This window comes from Vombatus ursinus, unplaced genomic scaffold (assembly GCF_900497805.2).
Source record: "Vombatus ursinus unplaced genomic scaffold, bare-nosed wombat genome assembly UNPS02010822.1, whole genome shotgun sequence".
NCBI classification, from domain to species: Eukaryota; Metazoa; Chordata; class Mammalia; order Diprotodontia; family Vombatidae; genus Vombatus; species Vombatus ursinus.
This window is the reverse complement of record NW_020950600.1, coordinates 4056473-4079255: the sequence shown is the minus strand read 5'-3', so window position 1 is coordinate 4079255 and position 22783 is coordinate 4056473. Positions and strand designations below refer to the sequence as shown.

At 48.7% G+C, this 22783-nt stretch overlaps 1 protein-coding gene across 7 annotated transcripts in view; it reads left to right on the top strand.

Annotated features, from left to right (window-relative positions):
• Positions 1 to 22783, top strand: part of ACAP3 (ArfGAP with coiled-coil, ankyrin repeat and PH domains 3) — a 67460-nt gene that overhangs the window by 26225 nt on the left and 18452 nt on the right. For 5 of the 7 annotated variants that reach the window (XM_027855432.1, XM_027855429.1, XM_027855431.1 and 2 more), the window contains exons 6-17: positions 5071 to 5254; positions 7874 to 7918; positions 8332 to 8427; positions 8659 to 8733; positions 16844 to 16855; positions 17146 to 17258; positions 17898 to 17949; positions 18562 to 18662; positions 18879 to 18990; positions 19176 to 19384; positions 22039 to 22108; positions 22623 to 22717. In XM_027855432.1, coding sequence (XP_027711233.1) covers positions 5071 to 5254; positions 7874 to 7918; positions 8332 to 8427; positions 8659 to 8733; positions 16844 to 16855; positions 17146 to 17258; positions 17898 to 17949; positions 18562 to 18662; positions 18879 to 18990; positions 19176 to 19384; positions 22039 to 22108; positions 22623 to 22717 — 1164 coding nt within the window. Of the gene's footprint in view, positions 1 to 1187; positions 1255 to 5070; positions 5255 to 7873; positions 7919 to 8331; positions 8428 to 8658; positions 8734 to 16843; positions 16856 to 17145; positions 17259 to 17897; positions 17950 to 18561; positions 18663 to 18878; positions 18991 to 19175; positions 19385 to 22038; positions 22109 to 22622; positions 22718 to 22783 lie in introns of those variants that run through there. The other 2 variants (XM_027855434.1, XM_027855430.1) reach the window with 2 other exon arrangements.

The following is a 22783-nucleotide window of genomic DNA, read 5'->3' as shown; positions in this document are numbered from 1 at the left end:
GGACACAGCCTGGGAGCCTGAGCCCAGACTAAACAACCCCCCCTCTCCTTTCCCCACCCACCCAGCAGGGGAAGTTCAGAAATAAACACTCCCAGAGCTACAAGACAGTGATGGGGCTGCCCCCGTGTCCAGCGTGGAGCAGAGGTCCCCCCTCCTGTCCTGTCCCTTCCCAGCACCCACCCCTTAGCCAAGGGCTAGCCCCTTCCCCCACTCCTGATTCCCTCCTCAGGTGGGAGAGGGCAATGTTTTTCAACCTCCCAAGGAGGCAGCCTGGTACAGGGGGAAAAGAATGATGAACTTGGGGTCCTACTACCTGAGTTTGAATTCCTCACCCTGTTGCTTCCTAGCTGTGTGACTTTGGGCAGGTGCCCTAACCTCTCTGGGCCTCAGTCTCCTCATCTGTAAAATGATGAGGTTAGACCAGATGGTGTCTAGGGTCCATCCTAGCTCTTCTTCTAGTATCCCACAATCCCTTGCCCTAATGGGAGCACCTTGTCCTACATTGCTGTTGGGGGTCCTAAAGTTGGGGGTGGAGTGTGTGGCTATTTGTGTGCACCTGGGAGGGGGCTGGACTGAGGCAGCTGTGGGTACTCGTGGGCTGTGAGCCTTGGCCGGTGGGAGGCGGGTGCTGAGACACAGCTGCTCACATCCGCTAGGCAACACTGATCTTCCAACCCTGTCTCCCTTCCCCTCCCCCCCATATGAGTCCATGTAGGGGTTCTCATGAACAGAGGCTTAGTGGGATTGGTGGGTTATCCAGGGAACCCTTGACACCCCCAATCAGAGAGAAAAAACAGACCCCCTTGCCCCAAAGCTGGGCAAACATCTGGGCAGCCCTAAGCAGCAGCGCCATCTGCTGGCCGTGCGGGGAAGCCCTTATGTAGATGCGGGAGGTTGTCAGGCTTCTGAACAATGGCCCGATGGGGCAGGTTCCTTGTCTGGGGAGGGAAGACTGCATCGGGGGTCCTTCCCTGGAGGAAAGAACAGTCCTGGCTTGAGCGCTGGACCCTAAGCCCAGTGTCTAAGCTGGTGGGGGAGGGGGGAGGAAGGAAGGTCAGGAGACAGTTGGCCTCGGGAATGACAACCTAGATTTGGGGAGAAATCTCTCCCTGTCCCCCTGGATGTTTCAGGAGCAGAAGGCAAAGACTCCCCTTCCCAGGTCTTCCCAAAATCTCTCCCTTTTGGATGTTTCTAGATCCTGTTTGACCAGGCCCAGCGGTCAGTGCGGCAGCAACTCCACAATTTTGTCAAAGAGTGAGTACGGCTCAGCCTGCCCCCGGAGGAGCTCCCCCTCCCCTTCCCAGCCCACCCTCCCCCACCCAAAGGTGCTCCCCCCTTTCCAGCTCCCCCTCCCCCACCCAAAGGCACGCCCTCACCCCTCGTCTCACCCTCCCCCACCCAAAGGTGCTCCCCCCCTTCCCAGCTCCCCCTCCCCCACCCAAAGCCACTCCCTTTCCCCTCATCTCACCCTCCCCCACCCAAAGGTGCTCCTCCTCCTCTTCCCAGTTCCCCCCTTTCCCCCTTACCTCCCACCCAAACATACACAAGGAAGACCCAGATGCCTTTATTATGGGTGAAAGGGGTGAACTGGAAAGATGCATCAGAAGATCTCTCTTGGTTGGCTTGGATGCTGCCTTGCTGAGTGACCTTGGACAGGTCACTTTCTATTCATGGGAGTCAGTTCAGAGCTAGAAGAGACCTTAGTGGTTGTCTCATGAAAGTGAGGTGTGAAATGTTTTGCTTAAGGTCACAAAGATCATCCTCCAGGGCTCTCTCCTCTCTTGGGCTTCTTCACTTCTCTTCCATACTACCTGTGGCTCTTGGTGATCTCATTCTCATGGGTTCAGTGATTGCCTCTGTGCTGATGATTCCCAGATCCCTCTAACCAGCCCTGGTCTTTTCCCCAAGCTCCCTTCCCATCTCACCGACACATCACTGGGCATTGCCCTTAAGATGTGCTGAGGGCTCCTTTCTCAGACTTAGGACTGCTTAGCTTCTCCCCGAACCCTCCCCTCTTCTGAACCTCCAGCACCATCCTTGGCCATCCTGGGCACCCAAGTTAGCAACTTTGGAGTCATTCTTGACCTTTCTTCTCCCTCGTTCCTTGTGCCCAGAGAGTGGCCAGATATCTCCACTCACACAGGGAAACTGCCTAGGTTAGGGGCTTATCAGCTCTTCATCGTACTATTACTGTAGCCTCCTCCTAGGTCCCCCTGCTTCCAGGCTCTCCCTTCTCCAAGTCATTTTCCCCATAGATTATAAGTTGGTATTTCTTAAACACAGGGCTGACCATGGTACTCTCCTGCTCAAGAATCCTTAGGGGCTCCCTATTGCCTCTAGTGAAAATGAGCTGGAGAAGAAAATGGCGAACCACTCCAGTATCTTTGCCAAGAAAACCCAAATGGGGTCATGAAGACGCAGCTAATGGGGACTGAACAATTGTCTCTAATAATACACACATGGGCAGCTAGGTGGCGCAGTGGACAGAGCATCAGGCCTGGAGTCAGAAAGACCTGAGTTCAAATTTGACCTCAGATACCTACTAGCTGTGTGACCCTAGGCAAGTCACTTAACCCTTTTTGCCTTGGTTTCTTCATTTGTAAAATGAGCTGGAAAACGAAGTGGCAAACTACTCCAGTATCTTTGCCAAGAAAACCCCAAACGGGGTCACAGAGAGTTGGATACAACTAAAAATGACCAAACAACACAAATACACATACACAAATATACATTACATACAGTAGAAGATCTATATTAGATAAACTTAGAAAGGGAAGCTTGAAATCAGGCTATGAAGGACTTTCAGAGTCAGAGGACATATAAAACATAATACACACATGTATGAATACATATACATACACAGAAAGATCTATCTTAGCTCATGCACGAAATATCTTTCTTAAATCTTCTAGTATATATGCATGTATATAGGTATGTATGTGTTTGCACTACACTGAGTGTGCATGTGTGTATATATTAGTGTATATGTATATTTGCGGATCTATTGTGTGACTAGGTGTGAGCATGCATGTTTGCTGATATGCACATATGGTGTGCATGCACATGTGCATGTATGTACACATTTGTGCATGCATGAGTGTGTTTGTAGATATATACTGTGTGTGTGCATGCATGTTCGCCTGTATATATAAACTGTATATGCCATGTGCTGTGTGCATGTGTGTTTGCATGCGTGTACACACTATATGTGCATTGTGTGCATATATTTTTCTGTATATGCACATACTGTGTGTGTGTGTATCTATCTCCGTATGTCTCTTGTTTGTTTGATTCTTGGAGTGCCCCACCATCTGGCTCTAAGCCTTCGTTTCTCCACTTCTAGCCCAGGACTCTCCTTTATGCCCTCTCTGCTAACCTCCCACTTATCTGGCCTCCTGGCTGTCCCCTCGCACAACTTCCCATCTCCACCCTGTGCCTTAATGCAGGGTCCCTCGTGCCTGGAATGTGCTCTCTTCTCCACTCTGCCTCTTAGAATCCCTAGCTTTCTTCCAAGATCAACTCAAGTACTTCCTTCTATGGGAAGATTTCCTGAGCCCTCCATCCCTACCTGCTAGTGGGAAGTTAGGGTATATATATTTTGTATTTAGTTTGCTGTGTATCTGTTGTTCGCCTCATTAGAATATAAGCTCCCTGAGGGCAGGCACCGTTTTGTTGACTTTTGTATACTCAGCACCTAACACATAGGAGGGGCCCAATAAATGCTGCATGAATCAATGAATGATGACCCAGTTAGGAGTCAAATCCAACTCAGGACTCTACTTCCATTTTTTTTCCTTCACCGTACTACATTGTCTCTAATTCAGCAAGCATTTATTTAATGCCTCTTACATGCTGGACTCTCGGGATGCAGACACAAGAGAAGTATCTCTACTCTCTAAGAGTTTGTAGTCTACTTTAGGGCATGTAAGGTAGTGGAGAGAATTCTGGACTTGGAGTTGGGAAGACTTGAACTAGAATCCTGTTGCTAGCTGTGTGTCCTTAAGCAAGATAATTAACCTCTCTGATCCTCAGTTTCTTTAAAATGAATGCGCATGGACTAGGTGACCTATAAGGTCCCTTCCAGCTCTTAATCACTGATCCTTTGAATACAGCACTTATGGTGCCTCAGTTTCCCTGTCTGTAAAATGGGGCTAATCAGGCTTATATTCACTACTTCACAGGGTTGTTGTGAGAAAAGCATTTTGCTTTTTTTTGCTACAGAAATGGAATAACTTGCCCTTCAAGGCTTTCCATGATGTAGACCCACTTTGTCCATCTAGCCTCATCCTTTCAGCTCTCTCTCTCTTTCTCTTTCTCTCTCTCCCTCCCTCCCTTCCTCCCTCCCTTCCTTTCTCCTTCCCTCCCTCCTTCCTCCCTCCTTCCTTCCCTCCCTCCCTCCTTCCTTCCTTCTTTCCTTCTTTCCTTCCTTCCTCCCTCCTTTCCTCTCCCTCCCTCCTTCCTTCTTCCTTCCTTCCTTATTTCCTTCCTTCTTTCCTCCTTTCTTCCTTCTTCCTTCCTTCCTTCTTTCCTTCCTTCCCTCCTTCCTTCCTTCCTTCCTTCCTTCTTCCTTCCTTCCTATATTTTTATTTTGTTAAATATTTCCCAATTACACATGCAAAAATTTTGACATTCCTTTTTGAAAATTTTGAATTCCAAATTCTTGTCCTCTCTCCCACCCCTCCCCACACATTAAGGAAAGTAATATGATATTGCTGTTACATGTGAAGTCATGCAAAACAGATTTTCCATGTTATTGGTTTGCTTCCTTGCACGCTTGCTCCATCCTGGCAGAGAGCAGGCTCACTTCAGCTAATAGCCCTTTGCTCATGTGGCTTTTTCAACTTGGGATCAAATCCCTGCCCCCACCCCTCCCAGAGTCAGTATGGCTGGGACATCCCCTTCCCAATGAGGAGGGGGAGTTCTAACCATTCTCTGGATAGGAAAAACAGAGGCCCCAAAGTCGATGCCTATCAGGAGCATACACAGTGAGTCTTAGGGTGTCTGAGACCTTATCCTCTACCCTGACTCCCCCTCCCTCCCTGGCTGACCTCTCCTCCCCGCTTTCCACAGTGACGTTAGGAAATTCAAAGAAACAAAGAAACAATTTGACAAGGTCCGAGAGGACATGGAGATGTCTCTGGTGAAGAATGCGCAGGCCCCGCGGCATCGGCCACATGAGGTTGAGGAGGCCACTGGAGCATTGACCCTCACCCGCAAATGCTTCCGCCACTTGGCTCTGGATTATGTGCTCCAGGTCGGTGAGGGGTCCTTGGCATGGGGGGAATGGTGGGGGATGGCAGCCTTATTCAGCTTCCTCCAAGTTGGGGCCAGCCCTGGCACGGCACAATGCTAAATCTGAGTGGATAAGCTGGCATAGTTAGGGGAAGGGGTTCTGGAGTAGGAGGCAGGCAGAAGACCTGGGTAGTCATGCAGCTTCTGCTGCTTGGTAACTCTCAGTCCTTCTCCCTGGACTTCCTTTTCCCTCTAGCTAGGGGCCCCTTCAAGCTCTGACATTCCAGGATTCACAGTATTTTTGGAGCAACTGTGCTGGAGGAGGGAGAGGGAGAAGCCTAGAATATTAGAGTTGGAAGGGCCCCGAGAAGTTAAGTCCAGCCCCCTCACTTTATGGATGATTCACCCAGAAAGTTAAGACAGGGAGATGATATGAAAGCTGGCAGAGGTCCCTGAGTGATCAGGGTCAAAAGAGAGTTTTGTAAGTCAGTGCTGGAGGAGCTCAGAGCCGGGAGAGATCCTTGGGGTCTGAGTTGATCTCAGAAGAATTTTTGGACATGGAATTTGTTGACAAGGAAGATTTGGAGAAGGGGAGAAAGGAAGAAAGGAAAGAAGGCTGTCTTAGGTGGAGGGGACCACGTATTCACCAGATTTTTGGAGTTTTGAAAGAATTCCAAGAGGCAGAAGTGAGGGGGCAGTACATTCCAAGGATGGGGGTGGGTGGGTGGGAAAAAGCCTGCATACAGAAGCATGGAGATGGGAGATAGACTGTCATATGTGAGGAATGAGAAGATGGCCAGTTTAGCTGGACAGTAAAGTATATGAATTGTGTTGATATATAATAAGATGAGATAGGTAGGTTAGAGCTTTAAATACCAAACAGACATGTTTGTATTTGATCCAAGAGATAATAGGGAGCAACTGGAGGTTATGGATTAGGGGAGTGACATGGTCAGGTCTGTGCTTTAGGAATATTGTTTTGTTGTTTGTATGGAGGATGGTTGGGAGAGGGGAGACATTTAGGCGGAGAGGTTATTGCGGTGGAATCAGTAGAGAGGTGATGAGGACTTGGGCTAGGGTGTTGGAGGTGTGATCAGAGAAAAGAATCTGGAGACGAGAGAAGATTCAGAACAATCAATATGGTGGATGGGGTAGAGAATTGATTTGTTTTCTGACTAGACCTTTGATTTCATCAGTGCAGGGAGCTTCCATGTTAGAGCTTTCCCTTTTAATGAAGATTTAGTCAATCAATAAACACTTAGTAAGTGCCTACTGTGTACCAGGCACCGTGCTAAGCACTAGAGAGACGAAGAGCCCTTGCCCTCAAGGCACTCCAAGTCTAATGAGGGAGGTAAGAGGGCACTAGAGGGGGAGGACAAGGTGGATTCCAGAGGACAGAATCAGGAACTTGTCAAGTCCTTGGTCAAGACTGATGAGGGAGGAAAGGGAGGCAAAGCTGAAATCAGGACGTGGGAAAAGACTGAGAGATGGAGGGACTGGAGGTCCCAGTGACAATGAAAAAGAGAACACAGGCAAGATCTCCTTCCTGTCTTGACACAGGTCTCTGGAGAACTATGGTTGTGCAACCAGGCACATATCGATGTATCAGGCAGTTTTGCTGAACTGATTTTTTTGTTTTGTCTCTTTACTTTTTGTTATAAGGGATGGCTCTCTGGGGAGGGCAAGGGAGAGGGAGAGAAATGTGTTTGGAAATAAGGTGATGAAAAAAGCACAAAAGCAAAGACCCAGAGGTAGGAATGAGTGAGGCATGTGCCAGCTAGCACTGGGCCTGAAGTCAGAAAGACCCGAGTTCAAATCCAACCTCAGACATTTACTAGCTGTGTGACCCTGGGCAAGTCATTTCACTTCTGTCAGCCTCTTTTTCATCATCTGTAAAATTGGGATAATAATAGCACCTCCCTTCCAACATTGTTGTGAGGATCAAATGTGCTAACATTTGTTAAGTGCGTGGCACATAATAGACACATAATATAGAATTGATATTATTATTATTATTATTATTTCTGGTTAGAATAGCGTATGGAGGCAGTTAGATGGTTCAATTCAGTGGATAGAGAGCCAGACCTGGAGTTAGGAAGACCTGAGTTCAAATTTGGCCTCAGACACTAGCTGTGTGACCCTGGGTAAATCAGTTAACCTCTGCCTTAATCCACTGGAGAAAGAAATGGCAAAGCACTCCAGTATCTTTGTCCAGAAAACCCCATGGACTGTTCATGGGGTCATGAAGTATTGTTCATTCCTTAACGACTGGACAACAAAGTATGGAGTGTCCTTGGAAAGGAGGAGGCTGGATGGACAGAGGCAAGAGGTGGGGAGTGGCGCAGGGGACAGATTAGGAAGGGTCGGGAATGGCAGCCTAGGGCTAGGGGGACTGAGGGGGATCCTGGAGGCCATGGAGAGCCCTTTCTCATTGTCAGGCTGGGTTGGGACTTGATGTAGGTGGGCAGTACCAGCAGCGACCCTGGGGGACAGTGAAGAGTGAGCAGTGTTTAGGCTGGGAGCTGGCCTGGTTTGGTGCCTTCCTTCCTGCGGCCTCCACAGCCTCCTTAGCCCTGGGGCCTTCCTCTGTGATGATATATTCTCTTCTTTCTTCTCTGTCCGTCTGTCTCTGTCTTTACAGATCAACGTCCTTCAGGCCAAGAAGAAGTTTGAGATCTTAGATGCGGTGAGAGCTTATCTTCCCTCTTCCCTCCCTCACCCTGTCCTGCTCCCTTCTCAAAATGCCACATTCTGTGTATGTGTATGTGTATGTTGTGGGGATGCTGCATGTCATGTCTGTGTGTAAGACGTGTGTACCAGCTTGGACCTGTGCCCACCCTGGTCGGGTGCATACTATGCCCCCACATGCTGATATATGTGCTTAGGCATGTGGCGACCCTTGCTGCTGGCCCCATGTGCTAGGTGGGCCCAGAGGAATTGAGGCACATGCTCAGGACTGTGTGTGCCTGGTATGTAGGCATGGGGGCCTGTCAAAACAGGTGCTCCCATGTGGCACCCCAGGGGGCGGGCAGGAGGTGCCCCCAGACTCAGGTGCCCACCCTGAGTATGGGCTGAGCATCCCCACCATTCATCCCACAGATGCTGTCTTTTATGCATGCGCAGTACGCCTTCTTCCAGCAGGGTTACAGCCTCTTACACCAGCTGGACCCCTACATGAAGAAGCTGGCCGCAGAGGTGAGCCTGGGGCTTTGATACAGCCAGACGGGGGGAGGGGAGGCTGGGAGTTGGGGCAGACGTGGCTGGATCTCCCTCCCCATCTGTCTCTCTGGGACATTGTGGTCAGGCTTGGAGTAGACACTTTATCAGAACTTTGTTGAGTGATGAATGAATGAATGAATGAATGAATGCAGACTTTTAGGACACCCTCTGATGTGACACAGAACTTTCTTCTCTGTGCTTCAATAGCTGGACCAGCTAGTTATCGACTCCGCCGTGGAGAAGCGGGAGATGGAGAGGAAACATGCCCTGATACAGCAGAGGGTAAGGGGGAGAAGCGGGGCATTACCATAATGTTTATTATATACCAGTCACTGTGGAGGCAGGGCCAGGACAGCCAGGTGTTGCCAATGTCTCCACCCTCCTGTCAAAGGGCTGTCCCAGGCATTATCTCATTGGACAATGCCCACAATCATGTTAAAGTGGGCAGGGCAGATATCATGGAGAAGCAGGGGTCCTCTTTTCTGTGAGCCCCAGCTTTTCTCTGAGCTTCAGGTCGAAGCCGTCTCTCTCCGCAGATGCCTAAACCCTGATTTGGCAATATCTTTGGACTCTGCCCATGGAAGGTCCCTGGACCAAATTCTCCCTTTTGTGACATGTGACCTGGGGTTGGTTGTCCTTCATTTTCAGAGGACCAAAATGACATCACTGCTAGAGTCAAGTTACAGTGAGTCCAACTGTGGCTGATCAGACCGAAATGAGCTCAGAACGCTCTGCCACAGGTCGGACACACGTAGCCCATGTGAACATTGGAGTGGATTCTCTAAATTTGTGCATCTCACGTTTCTTTTAAGCTAGTGCAATTTTGCTTTGCTCATAGAGTGCAGCTCCTTCTTTGGCACGCCATGCTGGGCTGTCCTGTGCCAGTGTCTCCCACGTCACACAATCAATTCCAAAGTTCTTCAGAGACCTTGAGAGTGTCCTTGTATGGCTTTTTCTGACCGCCATGTGAGCGCTTGCTCACATGTGAGCTTGGAAAGGTTGCTTAATCCTCAGCCTGAATCGGGTGATGTTCGATCTTCCTGCTCTCCTCATCTCAGTGATTCAGAGCTGACATCCCCTGGGGGTTAAAGCCCCCTTCTGTAGCTACTTGTCCCTGTATCGTTGTCCTCATTCGCCTCACCTAGCCCTTCCCAGGCCCTTTTATTTTCTGACTTCCCTTTCTGTCGTGCCCTCTGGAATTCCTGCTCCATCACTGACAAATGTCCCTTCCTCCTTTCTATCTTTTTATGCCCCGGACCCTGGCTGTCCAGAAGACAGCCTGTCCAGCAGTGCTGGCTTTTCCTTCCCTTACAGCCCTGACACATTGAGCCGGGAGGAGGAGGAGGAGGAGGAGTTGGCATCTCCTCCCAGGCCCTCCCTCTACCCCATCACTCAGCAACCTCTCCTCCTTCCATCTGTCACCTAGCCCAGTTCTTTGATGCTTGTGATCTGTTGGTCTCCAGAACACTTTCCCTCTCCTCTCTGGGGGCTTTTTTTTGCCATTATTTTTTTTAAAATTCCATTTCTATCGAAATCTTTTGTTTTAAAATTACCTTCCCTTCTAAATGCATCCTTTCCTGCTTCCTACTCAACCAGCTCTTTCTTGTAACAAAGAATGAAAAAGAAAAGGGTTGGGGAAGGGAGAAGCAGGTCAGCAAAACCAGCGAATACATCAGCTATCTCTGATTGTATAAGCAACATCACACGTCCGTAGTCACCTACCTCTGCAAAGAATCAATCGATCAACAAGTGTTTATTAAGCAAATTCTATGTGCCAGGCACTGTGCTGGGCATTCCTGCCCTCAAGGAACACGTGTTCTTCTGAAGGGGAAACAGTATGTCCATGTATAAATACATACGGGATATACACAGAATGCAGACAAAGTAGTTTGGGGAGGGAGGGAGCGTCTTAGCAGTGCAGAGGGGATCAAGATAGGTCTTATGTAGAAAGTCTTGCTTCAGCTACATCTTGAGGGAAATCGGGGAATTCTAAAAGACAGTCAGAACAAAGTTATGGAGGAGAAACCATGCAAAGGCATGGAGTGGGAAGTCCATTGTCTCTAAGGAGGGACCATTCCTGTTTTCGTAAGGAATTCATTACCTTCTTCACAGACTCCCTCTCTCCAGCTCAGCTCCTGTCCTCATACTTGGGGGCCAGCATGACCCACATCCTGCTTCTGATATTTACCAGGTAGCCTGCATGACCTTGAATAAGTTGTGTAACCTCTCCATGCCTCAGTTTCCTCCCCTGTAAATGGGTAGGTTGAACTAGACAGCCACTGAGGTCCCTTCCAGCCCCAAATCTACATGCGTATGGCCCCTCTAACACCCTGGACCCCCAGTTTCTTGACCTCCTCAACCACAATGACCTGCCGCTTCAATCTACATCCGCCACCCAAAGGGATGGTCATAGCCTAGATCTCACCATCACCCATAACTGTGTCACTTCCATGGTTTTGAACTCAAAGATCCTCTTCTCTGACCACACTCTCCTGGCCTTCCATCTCTTCCTCTGTCTAAATCTCCTAAACTCGTTCTTTGTCCTCGTCGGAGTCTCCATTCCCTCTATCCCCCTCTGTTCTCTTATTCTATCGCTCCTACTCTGGGCTTTACTTTCCTCTCTAATTAGTATGGACCCCGTGGCTGACCAGTTCAACCTGTACCCTAGACTCTTTTGGCCCTTGTCTTACTGGTGCTTAACCCCCTGCCAATCCTCAGCATGGTTTCCTTCTGCCATTGGCCTTTTCTGCTGTCACTCCTGAGATGGACGATGGGAAAGGAAATAAACATTTATATAGCACCTACTATATACCTCCCACTGTGCTAAGCACTTTGAACATATTTCATTTGAAATTCACAACAACTCTGCAAGGTAGATGCTGTTATTATTCTGCATTTTATAGTCAAGGAAACTGAGGCAGAGGTTAAATGATTTGCCCAGGGTCACACAGCTAGTAAGTGTCTGAGGTCACTTGAACTCAGATCTTCCCGATTCCAGGTCCAGTGCTCTGTGCACTGTGGCGCCACCTAGCTGCCTCTAAAAAGGAGGAAATCCCACAACCATGCTGATAGATACCCTTACACATTTTTTATTGAACCCCAGATGGGCCCTTGCTATTGCATGGTGGAACTTCTTTATTTATTCCTGGTTGACTTTCTGTCCCACTCTACCCATCAGCTGTTCCAAACCTTGTCTTTTTCCTCCTCCCCTCACAGCAGATGTCCTTGCCTCCTACTTTGCTGAGAAAATAGAGGCCCATTTCCTGTGAGCTCCACCTCACTAACTTCTTTCAAAACTCCATCCTGTTCTTTTCTCCCATCTCTGCTCATCAAGACAGGAGTAAAGGAGCTTAGATCTTAGGCAGCTAGGGGGTTCAGTGGGTTAAGCACTGGACCTGGAGTCAGGAAAGACCTGAATTGGAATCTTGCCTCAGATGCTTCCCAGTTATGGCCCTTGACTTCTACCTGCCTCAGTTTCCTCAATTGTAAAATAATGATAGCACCTACCTCCAAGACTGATTGTGAGGATAAGATGACATAATATTCCTAAAGACCTTAGCACAATGCTTGGTACATAGGAGACACTCAATAAATGCTTGTCTCCTTCCTCCCTTCTTTCCTTCCTTCCTTCCTTCCTTCCTTCCTCTCTCCCTTCTTCCTTCCATCTTTCCTTCCTTCCTTCCATCTTTTCTTCCTTCCTTCCTTCCCTCCCTCCCTCTTTTCCTCCTTCCCTCCCTCCCTCCTTCCTTCTTTCCTTCCTTCCTTCCTTCCTCTCTCCCTTTCTCCCTCCTTCCTTCCTTCCTTCCCTCCCTCCCTCCTTCCTTCCTTCCCTCCTTCCCTCCCTCCTTCCTTCCTTTCTTTCTTCCTTCCTCCTATCTTTCCTTCCTTCCTGCCTTCCTTCCATCCTGTCACTTTCAGGAATCAGTCTCCACCTCTCCCATATCCTCAGTCTCTCCTTCTCTACCAGCTTCTCTCTCATGCTTAGAACAGTCCCTCTTTGAGCCTACTGTCTCCTCAAATAATGGCCAGATATTTTCCCTCACTTTCCCCACCACACTTAGAGAAAGATCTTCTCCTGTTGCTGCCTCCACTGCCAACCCCCTCATTCCCTTCTCACTCCCTTGCAATCTGGCACCCAGGCGCTACTGCTCAACTGACATGGCTTTCTCTAAGATTACCCATCATCTCTCAGCAGCTAAATCCCTCGTTACTCATGCTCTTTTATCTCCCTGCAACTACCACTCCCTCCTTTAGGTTTCTCTCCTGGTTGTCCTCTTTCCTGTCTGACCGCTCCTTCTCTGTCTCCACCAAAGGAGACTGTATTTCCCACCTAACTGTGGGGGTCCCCCAGGGTTCTATGCTGGGCACTCGGCCCTCTTTTCTCTCTCTCTCTCTGTGTCTCTCATCTCCCTCTGGTCCCATCACCTCCACCCTTTCTCTCACCCCTCAATCTCTGTCTCTTATCTCTCTATATCTTTTTCTCTCTGTATCATTTCTCTCTGTCTCTCCATTTCATTTTCTCTGTTTTTATCTCCCTCTGTTCACATCTCTCTCTCCCTGCTTTCTCTTGCCCTTTCATCTCTGTATCTGATATGTCTATGTCTTTGTCTCTCTCTATCATTTATCTGTTTGTCTCTGCCTCTCTATCTCACTTTCTGTCTTTTTTCTCTGTCTCTTCTCTCTGTGTGTCTCAGTCTCTCAGTCTCTGTCTCTCTTATCTCATCACCTCCCACAGGTTCAAGTATTATCCCTTTGTGCAGGACTCCCACCCAGCCCTCATCCCTCTCCTAAGCTCCAGTCACTCATCACTTGCCTGGAGGCTGTCTCCAGGATGTCCCCCTCTAGGCATCTCAAAATCAGCATCTCCAAACCAGAACTCAGCCTCTGCCTTAAACGTATTCCTCCTCCAGACTTTCCTGTTGCCATTACCCCCAGCACCATTTTTCCAGTCACTCACATCCATAACCTTGGAGTTACCTTTGATGCCTCATTCTCCTTTACCCACCGCTTTCCCCATATCCAATCAGCTGCAAAGCCTGCTTGGCTTTGCCTCTGCAAGTCTCTCATGTCCTCTTCTCTTCAGTCACACAGCCACCCCGCTAATTCAGGTTCTCATCTGTTCTTGCTTGGTCTGTTGTAACAGCTGCCTGATTGGATGCTTGAATTTCAGTCTTTCCAATGCATCTGCCACAACATGCCAAAATAATCTTCATGTTCTGACCATGTCACTCCCGTGCTCGAGGACCTTCAATGGCTCCCTATCACCTCTAAGATAAAATACACAATCTCTGCCTGGCATTTTAGACCTTCACAATCTAGCTCCTACCTTCTTTTCTCATCTTCTTTCACATTACTTCCCTCTGTACAACTTGATTTCCAGCCAAGCCAGACCCCCAAATACAACACAACTCCTGTGCAATGCATTGCCCAAATTCTCCACACTTGGAATGTTTCATCCTTATCTTTGCCTTTGCTTTCTCTTTCTCTAAGACTTAATTCAGATCCTGTCTTCTCTGCCCCATTCCCACGTTGCTAGTGCTCACTCTCTCCTCAATGTCATTGAACTTGGGTATATGATGTGTGGCCCTCCCCTCCCCATCCCCATTCCCCCAGCAGAACGGAAGCTCTTTGAGGGCAGGAACTGTTTTATTTTTGTCTCTGTGTCCTCAGCATCTGGACATAGTGCCTGGCACGTAGGAAATGCTTAATTTGTTGGGTTTAGTTGAAGCCACAGATGGATTTGGGGAGATGTTTCTTGGTTTTGTTTTTCTGTAGATAATTAAGCTTTGCCAGGCCTAGGTATTTGAGATTCTTTAGAGACTGAGTTCTCTGTGTCTGTGCCCGGGATAGGCTCTGTGGGCTCCTCACTTTGTAACATTGTCCCCCACTTCCTCTTCTTCCCCCTTCCGTTCCCCCAGGGCCAGGGGAGGGGCTGAGAGAGAGTTGCTAGAAATGTCACTTTGGGGGGTAGTGGCCATTCTCCTATCTGTCCTATTGGCTCCTGTCCTTACACGCAGCTGGCCAGCTGTTCTCTGTGAGCTATCCTCCTGTTAGCCCCTCAGTGTGGTACGGCAGGGTAGAGCACTAGGACTAGAACCCAGGAAGACCTGGGTTCAAATCCCTCCTCCAACACTTACAAGTTACGCAATTCTGGGAAAATCACTTGACCTTTCTGGGGCCTCAGTCTCCTTGTCTGCAATGTGAGGGGATTGGACTCAGTGATTTCTAAGGTCCTTTATGGTTCTAGATCTATGATCTCTTCCTCTCCAAGGTCCCTATTCTGGCACCCAGTGATGTCTAGAGATGGAAAAGTCTGTCGTTTTTACGACTCCCTCAGGTTCTTTGAATCCCTCCACTGTCAGCACCCCCAGTAGCCCTTTTCAAAGGGGAAGCTGGGCAGGAACTCGAGGTTTTCAAGATGGAAGTAGTGACCTTCCCATGGGTTCTCCTGGGAAGCCTCTGAGAGATCAGACCATCTGCCAGCCAAGGCTAGCCATGAGGGGCTATCACCCTGCTCTTGATCAGGGCTTCCCCCCGATTCAATAGATTGTGATCAATTCCATCTACTTTTTCAGACATCTTCCCAGACTCTGCACCCAGGTCTAACTGTTCCTCCCAGGTCATAAGACTGACAGGAATATACTGGTCAATGTTTAACAACCGGCTTTCCAAAAAAAAATGTGCACACAGCACACTTTTAAGTTTAGTCTGTGTTGCTAACATTTCCCCCATCACTTTCTTAAGTCTGAAAAATCAACAGGCCAACAAATCAAGCCCTTATTTGTAGCATTTGCTGATGTCCAGGGTGCAAATGCATACACTGAAAATTTAACAATCAGCTCTTGTGAGCCAGCCTTACTGGGGTCAGCACACCCCTGACTGTATTTATTGAACTAGAAGGGACCTCAGAGGGTTTCTAGTCCAACTCTGTCATTTTCAGATGAGGAAACCTTGACCCAGAGAGATCAAGTGATTTGCCAAGGTTGTGTAAGTAGTGAGTGGCAGACCTGGGATTTGATTCAGGCCCTGAGGTTCCAAATTCAGCGTTGTTTCCACTGTGCCATGGGTTAAGAAGTACTTGCTTATGTCTAATTTAAATGCCTCCTACTTTGTCTGCCATTGATAGAGGCAGAGAAGAATGAGTCACCTTCCTCTTTGGAGATTTCAGTAGGTGGAAGGTAGTGCCACCTATTGGTGGGGCAGCTAAGTGGCACAGTGGATAGAGCACTGGCTCTGGAGTCAGACCTGAGTGCAAATCTAGCCTCAGACACTTACTAGCTGTGCGATCCTGGGCAAGTCACTTAACCCTGTTTGCCTCAGTTTCCTCATCTGTAAAATGAGTAGGAGAAGGAAATGGCAAGCCACTCTAGTATCTTTGCCAAGAAAACCCCAAATGGGGACACAGAGTTGGATGTAACTGAGAAATCCCAAGGTCAATAAAGGTCACCCAGGAGTCTTTGACATGTCTTTGACATAGCTGCCCCACCAATAGGTGGCACTACCTTCCACCTACTGAAATCTCCAAAGAGGAAAGTGACTCCTTCTTCTCTACCTCTATCAATGGCAGACAAAGTAGGAGGCCCTTAAATTAGACATAAGCAAGTACTTCTTGACCCATGGCACAGTGGAAACAACGCTGAATTTGGAATCTCAGGGCCTGAATCAAATCCCAGGTCTGCCACTCGCTACTGATACGACATGCCCTCAGGCCAGGGGTGGGGTATTTTAGGTGAGAAGGGCGGGGCTCAGTCACCTCTTGGTGAAGTACCAAAGACCAAAGAATGACCTCTCTGGGGGGAGTTTCATCGTTGTGTAGCACAGGGGGACCTCAGTGCTCAACATCACTGTGGCTTTTTGGGGAGGTGATGAGGGGATTGTGGAAAGAGTGTTCACCTGGAGGGAGTCAGAACACCTGTGGTGTGGCTGCAGCTCTGCCAATGGCTTACTGTGTGATGCTGGGTGAATCAGCTCCCCTGTCTGGTACTCAGTGTGTACAAATGTGAGGGATTGCAGTTATGGTCATTCCTCTATGAAATCCTTTAATGCGGAGGAAAGAACGTTGAACTAAGAGGCAAAAGACTTGGATTCCTGTGTGACCTCAGGAAGGCCACTTAACCTCCTAACTTGTTTTTCTGTGTGTCAAATGGTGGTGGTTGTGAACTGAATATCTAAGGACACTTCCAAGTTTTTTACAAAGCTTTAAGGGAGGAATAGGGAAAGATTGGCCTCCTAATGTGTAGTTGCCGGCTTGGGGATTTGAGGGCACTATTATTAGGAAGATGTTCCGTGGGAGTAAGGCTGGATAGAGTTGGGAGCTATCATCTCTGAGGAGACCCTTCACTCACTTTCCTTTTCTCTTCTTTCTTGCCCTCCGGGAACCTGTTAACATCAGACTTTGCTGCAGGTGAGTTTGCCTGTTATGCTGAGGCCCCTGGGGAGGAGATAGATGGGAGGAGGTGGTGACTGAGGTCTTTAGATTGGAACAGGAACCTGGTTTCAGTACCATGGACACCCCCCAGTTGCCCCTTCTCTCCCCTTCTGGGAAGGGAAGGATTGAATCTATTGATTTGGAGGTGATGGTATTTTGGTCATTTGAATATGCATGTGGGGGAGAGCATGGTGGCTAAGAGGAAAAGGATGAGGTACCTCTCCTCTCATTCTCTGACCTCTCACTCCTTCCTCTCACTCCACCAGGACTTCTCCTATGATGAATCCAAGGTGGAGTTTGACGTAGATGCTCCCAATGGCGTGGTCATGGAGGGATACCTCTTCAAGAGAGCCAGCAATGCCTTTAAGACATGGAATCGGTGAGAGTTGGAGTGAAAGTGGTGGAAGAGAAGGGGGGGGTATGGGGAAATCAATGAGTCACCCCACAGGCATTCAATAAGTGCATACAAATGCAAAAACAAAATGGCCCCTGCCCTCAAGGAGTTTACATTCTACTGGGGAATATAGCATGTTGGAAGATAAATGCAGGATAGATACCAAAAAAGATATTCAGATGGGGGAAGGTGCTAACTAGCAGGGGGCTCAGGAGAGATTCTTAAAGGAGCTTGAGCTGAGTCTAGAAGGGAGCCAGGGTTCTAAGAATTCAGGGTGGGGGGAGGGAAGACATTCCAAGCAGGGAGAATAGCTCGTGCAAAGGCAGGGAAGTTTGAGCTAGAATGTTGTATGTGGTGAACAGGAAGGCTGGTCTGGCTGGAGCAAAGCCTGGGGCAGTGGGAGTAATGTGTAAGGAGCCTGGAAAAAAAAGCTTGGAGCCAGAATGGGAAGGACTTTTAAATACCAAACAGGAGTTTTAGTTTAACTAAAAGTGGAGGAGAGACTTTGCTTTAGGAATGTTGTGAGGTCTCCAAAGGAGGAGACGGCAGGGGCCAGGCAGGTTCTAGGGAGGATGGTGATTCTGGGCCGTGACTCTTTCAATATGTCAATACTCCTTCTTGTAGGAGATGGTTCTCCATCCAGAATAGCCAACTGGTCTACCAGAAGAAACTTAAGGTGAGTGGGCAGGAACTGAGCCACTGGAGGCTAGGGCTGCTGGCATGATGGGTCTGGAGCATTTCTGGTTATTCCCATCCCACAATGCACAGCTGAGGCTGGGGAGGAGGGGAGGAGAGGATGGGGGGAGGGTTTCTTCTCCTCCCTCTTGATCCCTTGAAGTCCGGTGTCCAGGGGCTTAGGGCCCCACTATTTCTTCCCCCCAGAAAGAGGTCCATTCTTTTCTCTCTCCTCTTGAGTGGTCTCAGGGCTATGATTATGGTGTAAATCACATGAGATAACATATGTGAAATAGTTTGTGAACCTTAATTGCTGGTTACACATATAACGTACATGTATGTAATACACATAACACATAATATTTATAATGCATTATATGCCATATATGTATGTGACATAACACTTTCTTATTATTTCTCATCAGTGGGTAAGAGTTCCAGGGCTGAGTGGTCAGGGGGTCAGTATCTGGCGCCATGGTTAGTGGGTCAGGATCCAGGCTGAGTAGTCAGTGCTGGGCTTAGGATTCAGTGGGCCAGCGCTCTGGCCAGCCAAGGGTTGGCCTGGGAAAGGGTGCTTTGTGAGTTTGGGCTTTCAATGGGTCCATCCCTCTAGGATGGGTTGACTGTGGTGGTTGATGATCTCCGGCTCTGCACTGTGAAGCCGTGTGAGGACATAGAGAGGAGGTTTTGCTTCGAGGTGGTCTCTCCTACAAAGTAAGGGGCCTGGATCCTGGCTGGGGAGGGAGGAGGTTCCAGTGGTGGGGAGGGTAGTGATAGCAACCTTCTTCTCCAGATGTGGGGGGGGGGGTTTTCTACTCCAACTGACTGTCTTTGGAGTCACTTTGGGGGAACCTTGTATGAAAGGAGGGGCTCTGGGGAGAGAGTTGGGAACTTGGCTCCCTTGTCCCAACATTGATCCCTCCTCCCCAGGAGCTGCATGCTACAGGCTGACTCAGAGAAGCTTCGCCAGGCCTGGGTTCAGGCAGTCCAGGCCAGCATTGCCTCGGCTTACCGGGAAAGCCCCGACAGTTACTACATCGAGGTGAGGCTGGGTCTAGAGACGGCCAGCCCCTCCAGGGTCCAGCACAGTGGGGTTGCCCTGCCATCTGCTGGCCACATCTGGTAGTGCAACATCCCAGTATGGTCACTGTCTTCGGGTATGGGGGTGGGGATTCCTGCTGAGGATACCCAGGCCCAGGTGTCATCTCCAGCTTTCTCCCTTCCTAGAGACTGGACCGAACAGCATCCCCATCCACCAGCAGCATCGACTCCGCCCCGGACACCAGGGATCGAAGCAGCAAGGGGGAGGGCATCCTCCAGCGGGTGCAAAGTGTGGCGGGCAACGGTCAGTGTTGTGACTGTGGGCAGCCTGACCCCCGCTGGGCCAGCATCAACCTAGGTATCCTGCTGTGCATCGAGTGCTCGGGCATCCACAGGTGTGTATGTGGGGAGGGAGGGAGCAGGGGACTCAGGGCCGGGCTGGGGCCTGAGGGACATCGGGGCCGAGGCTGGGACCTCAAAGCAGAGGCCTCCAGAATATCAGGGCCAGGGATGGGGACTCTAGGACCTCAGGGACCCAGGAAGCATCCCAGGTATTATCTTCATTTTGTGAATGGGGAAACTGAGGCTCAGGTGAAGGGACTTGCCCAGGGTCATTGGGATTTGAATGCAGACCTTCCCAGCACTCCATCCCCACTGAACTAAATACTCAATAACCTGGCACTGGAGATGTGAGCTGAGTGCATCATGGCTGGGACTCTGGGGTAGGAGCCTGAGGAGACTCAGGTCAAGACTGTGGGTAAAATAATGACAAATAATGCATGTTGATGTAACACTTTGCAGTTTGCAAATTGCTTTAGGTCCATAATCTCACTGGACCCACCTCCTATTAACACTGTGGGGCAAATCCTGTGGGATTTATTATCCTTCTTTGGGGATGTACAGACCTGGTCTCAAAGTAGTAAAGTGACTTGTCCAGGGTCACACTGCTGGTAAGTGGCTGAGGGATAATATGAACCCAGTTCCTGGTGACTCCAGGTGTAGCATTCTATCCACTGTATCACACTGATTCATATTCTGGCCTGGGGCCACAAGAACCCCAGAAGCGGGACTGGAAATCCCTGGTTAAGGGCCTCAGGGGATGATACGAGGCTTACTCTAAGCCTAAGGGTAGGATATAGGGACAGATTGAGGTATCCCATGGACTGACCTCTCCTTGATCTCAGGCTGCATTGAAAGTCAGAGTATACAGAGGGAGGGAGGTCTTACTTTTGTCCTCTGCCCTGGTCGGGACACATCTGTAGCATCCGATAGCATATAGGCAGCTAGGTGGCATAGAGGAGTCTGGAAGAGCTGAGTTCAAATCTAGCCTCAGATACTTTCTAGCTATGTAACCTTGGGCAAGTCACTTAACTTCTGTTGGCCTCAGTTTACTCAACTGTAAAATGGGAATAGTAATGGTCCCTACTTTATAGGATTGTTATGAGGATCAAATGGGATGGTATTTTTAAGTGCTTAGCATAGTGCCTGGCACAAAGTAGTCATCATCATCATCATCACCCTGTTCAGTTCTGGATGCCCCAACTTCTTATTCATTCATTCATTCATTCATTTTTATATTTTTAATAATATTTACATTTTTACATTTTCCCCCCCAGTTATGTGTGAAGACAATTTTAACATGCATTTTTTTAAAAGTTGAGTTCCAAATTTTCTCTCTCCCTCCGTCACATGCCCTCTCCCTGAGACAGTAAGCGATTTGATATAGGTTATATGTGTTCAATCATGCAAAACATATTACCATCTTTGTCATGTTGTGAAAGAAGACAGGGTCAGGTAGGTGGCACAGTGGATAGAGCATCGGCCCTGGAGTCAGGAGGACCTGAGTTCAAATCTTGTCTCAGACCAAATACTTGACACTTAGTAGCTGTGTGACTCTGGGCAAGTCACCTAACCCCAATTGCCTTGCCAAAAAAACCCAAAAAAACAAAAAGAACAAAAACAAAAACAAAAGAAGACACAGACCTGAAAGGAAAAAAACACACACAAAAAATACAGAAAGTAGAAAAATAGTCTACTTCCATCTGCACTCAGTCTCCATCAGTTGTCTCTTTGGAGGCGGACAGCATTTTCCATCATGAGTCCTTTGGAATTGTCTTGCTGAGAACAGTTGATCATTGTTCAGTATTGCTGTTACTGTGTACAATGTTCTGGTTCTGCTCACTTCACTTTGCATCAGTTCATGTCTTTCCAAATTTTTTCTGAAACGATGCTGCTCATCATTTCTTATAGCACAGTAATATTCCATCACCATCATGTACCACAACTTGTTCAGCCATGCCCCAGTGGATTGGCTGGATGTTCCAATTTTGAAAGGACATTAATAAGCTAAAGTGCATCCACAACCAGGGGCCCAAGGATTGGGCCTGTAGAAGAAACAACTTGGGGGCGGGGCATGCATGTTGTCTTCAAGTGTTTGAAGGACTGTTGAGGATGAGGGAAGAGCTAGGATACTCCCCGTCACACACCCCCCCGCCCCCTCCACAGTGGTGGAGGTGGGGAAGAGGAGTTGCAGATGAACAGATCTTAGTTCAATATGTGGAAAACCTTGGCAGCAGCTAGCTCCTTTGGAAGGGAGGCAGTTTCCCCTCCCTGAAGGTCTCTCAGAAGTCTGGATGACTGCTGGGACACTGTAGAGAGGATTCATGTCCAGGCAGGGCTGGGGTCCCTGGCAGCCTCGAGTTCCTTTAAGCATTCAGGAGGATTCGTGCAGCTTCATCTGCCTTTGCGGAGTGGAGAGAGCAGCAGTCTGAGTAATCTCTATAGCGAGCAAGCTTGGGATAATCCCCAAATCATTTTCATCTGGCTTTGGAATGCATCATGAGAATTTAGTCTGGGAACAGATTTCCTTTGCTAATCACTTCCAGCTTGGGCTGATGTGACCGCGGAGATGAGCAACCTAGGGTAAAAGTCTCACATTAGCTAAGCCATATGTGGCTGAGGGTTATCCTAGGTCAGCGCTGGGGAGGCTGGGTTTGAACTTTACCCCTTCCCTGACTCCACTTTTTCCCCTTCCTTCCCTGTAACCCAGGAGTCTGGGGGTCCACTGCTCCAAGGTCCGGTCCCTGACACTGGACTCATGGGAGCCAGAGCTGCTGAAGGTGAGTGTCGTCCCTACAGCGGGATATGTGAGTGTGTGTGTGTGTGTGTGTGTGTGTGTGAGTGTGTGTGTATGTGTGTATATGTGTGTATGTATGTGTGTGAGTGTGTATGTGTGTATATGTGTGTGCATGTGTGTGTATATATGTGTGTATGTGTGCATGTGTGTATATGTGTGTGTATGTGTGTATATGTGTGCATGTGGGTGTGCATGTGTGCGTGTGTATGTGTATATATATGTGTGTATGTGTGTGTGTGTGAGTGTGTGTATGTGTGTATGTGTGTATATGTGTGTATATGCGTGTGTATGTGTGTGTGTGTTTGTGTATGTGTGTGTGAGTGTATGTGTGTATATGTGTGTGTATGTGTGTGTATGTGTATATGTGTGTATGTGTGCACGTGTATGCATGTATATGTGTGTGTGTATGTGTGCATGTGTATGTGTGTATATGTGTGTGTGTTGGGATTGTGTATCAGAACTATTGATGAAGCTTAATCCTATTAACCTCCTACCAGCTGATGTGTGAGCTTGGGAATAGCACTGTGAACCAGATCTATGAGGCTCAGTGTGAGGAACTGGGGCTCCAGAAGCCAACAGCCTCCAGTCCCAGGTCAGTAGGTCAAATGATAGGGTGATGGATGAACTGGGGTTGGGGGTTGGGGTTAGGGGTTGAGGG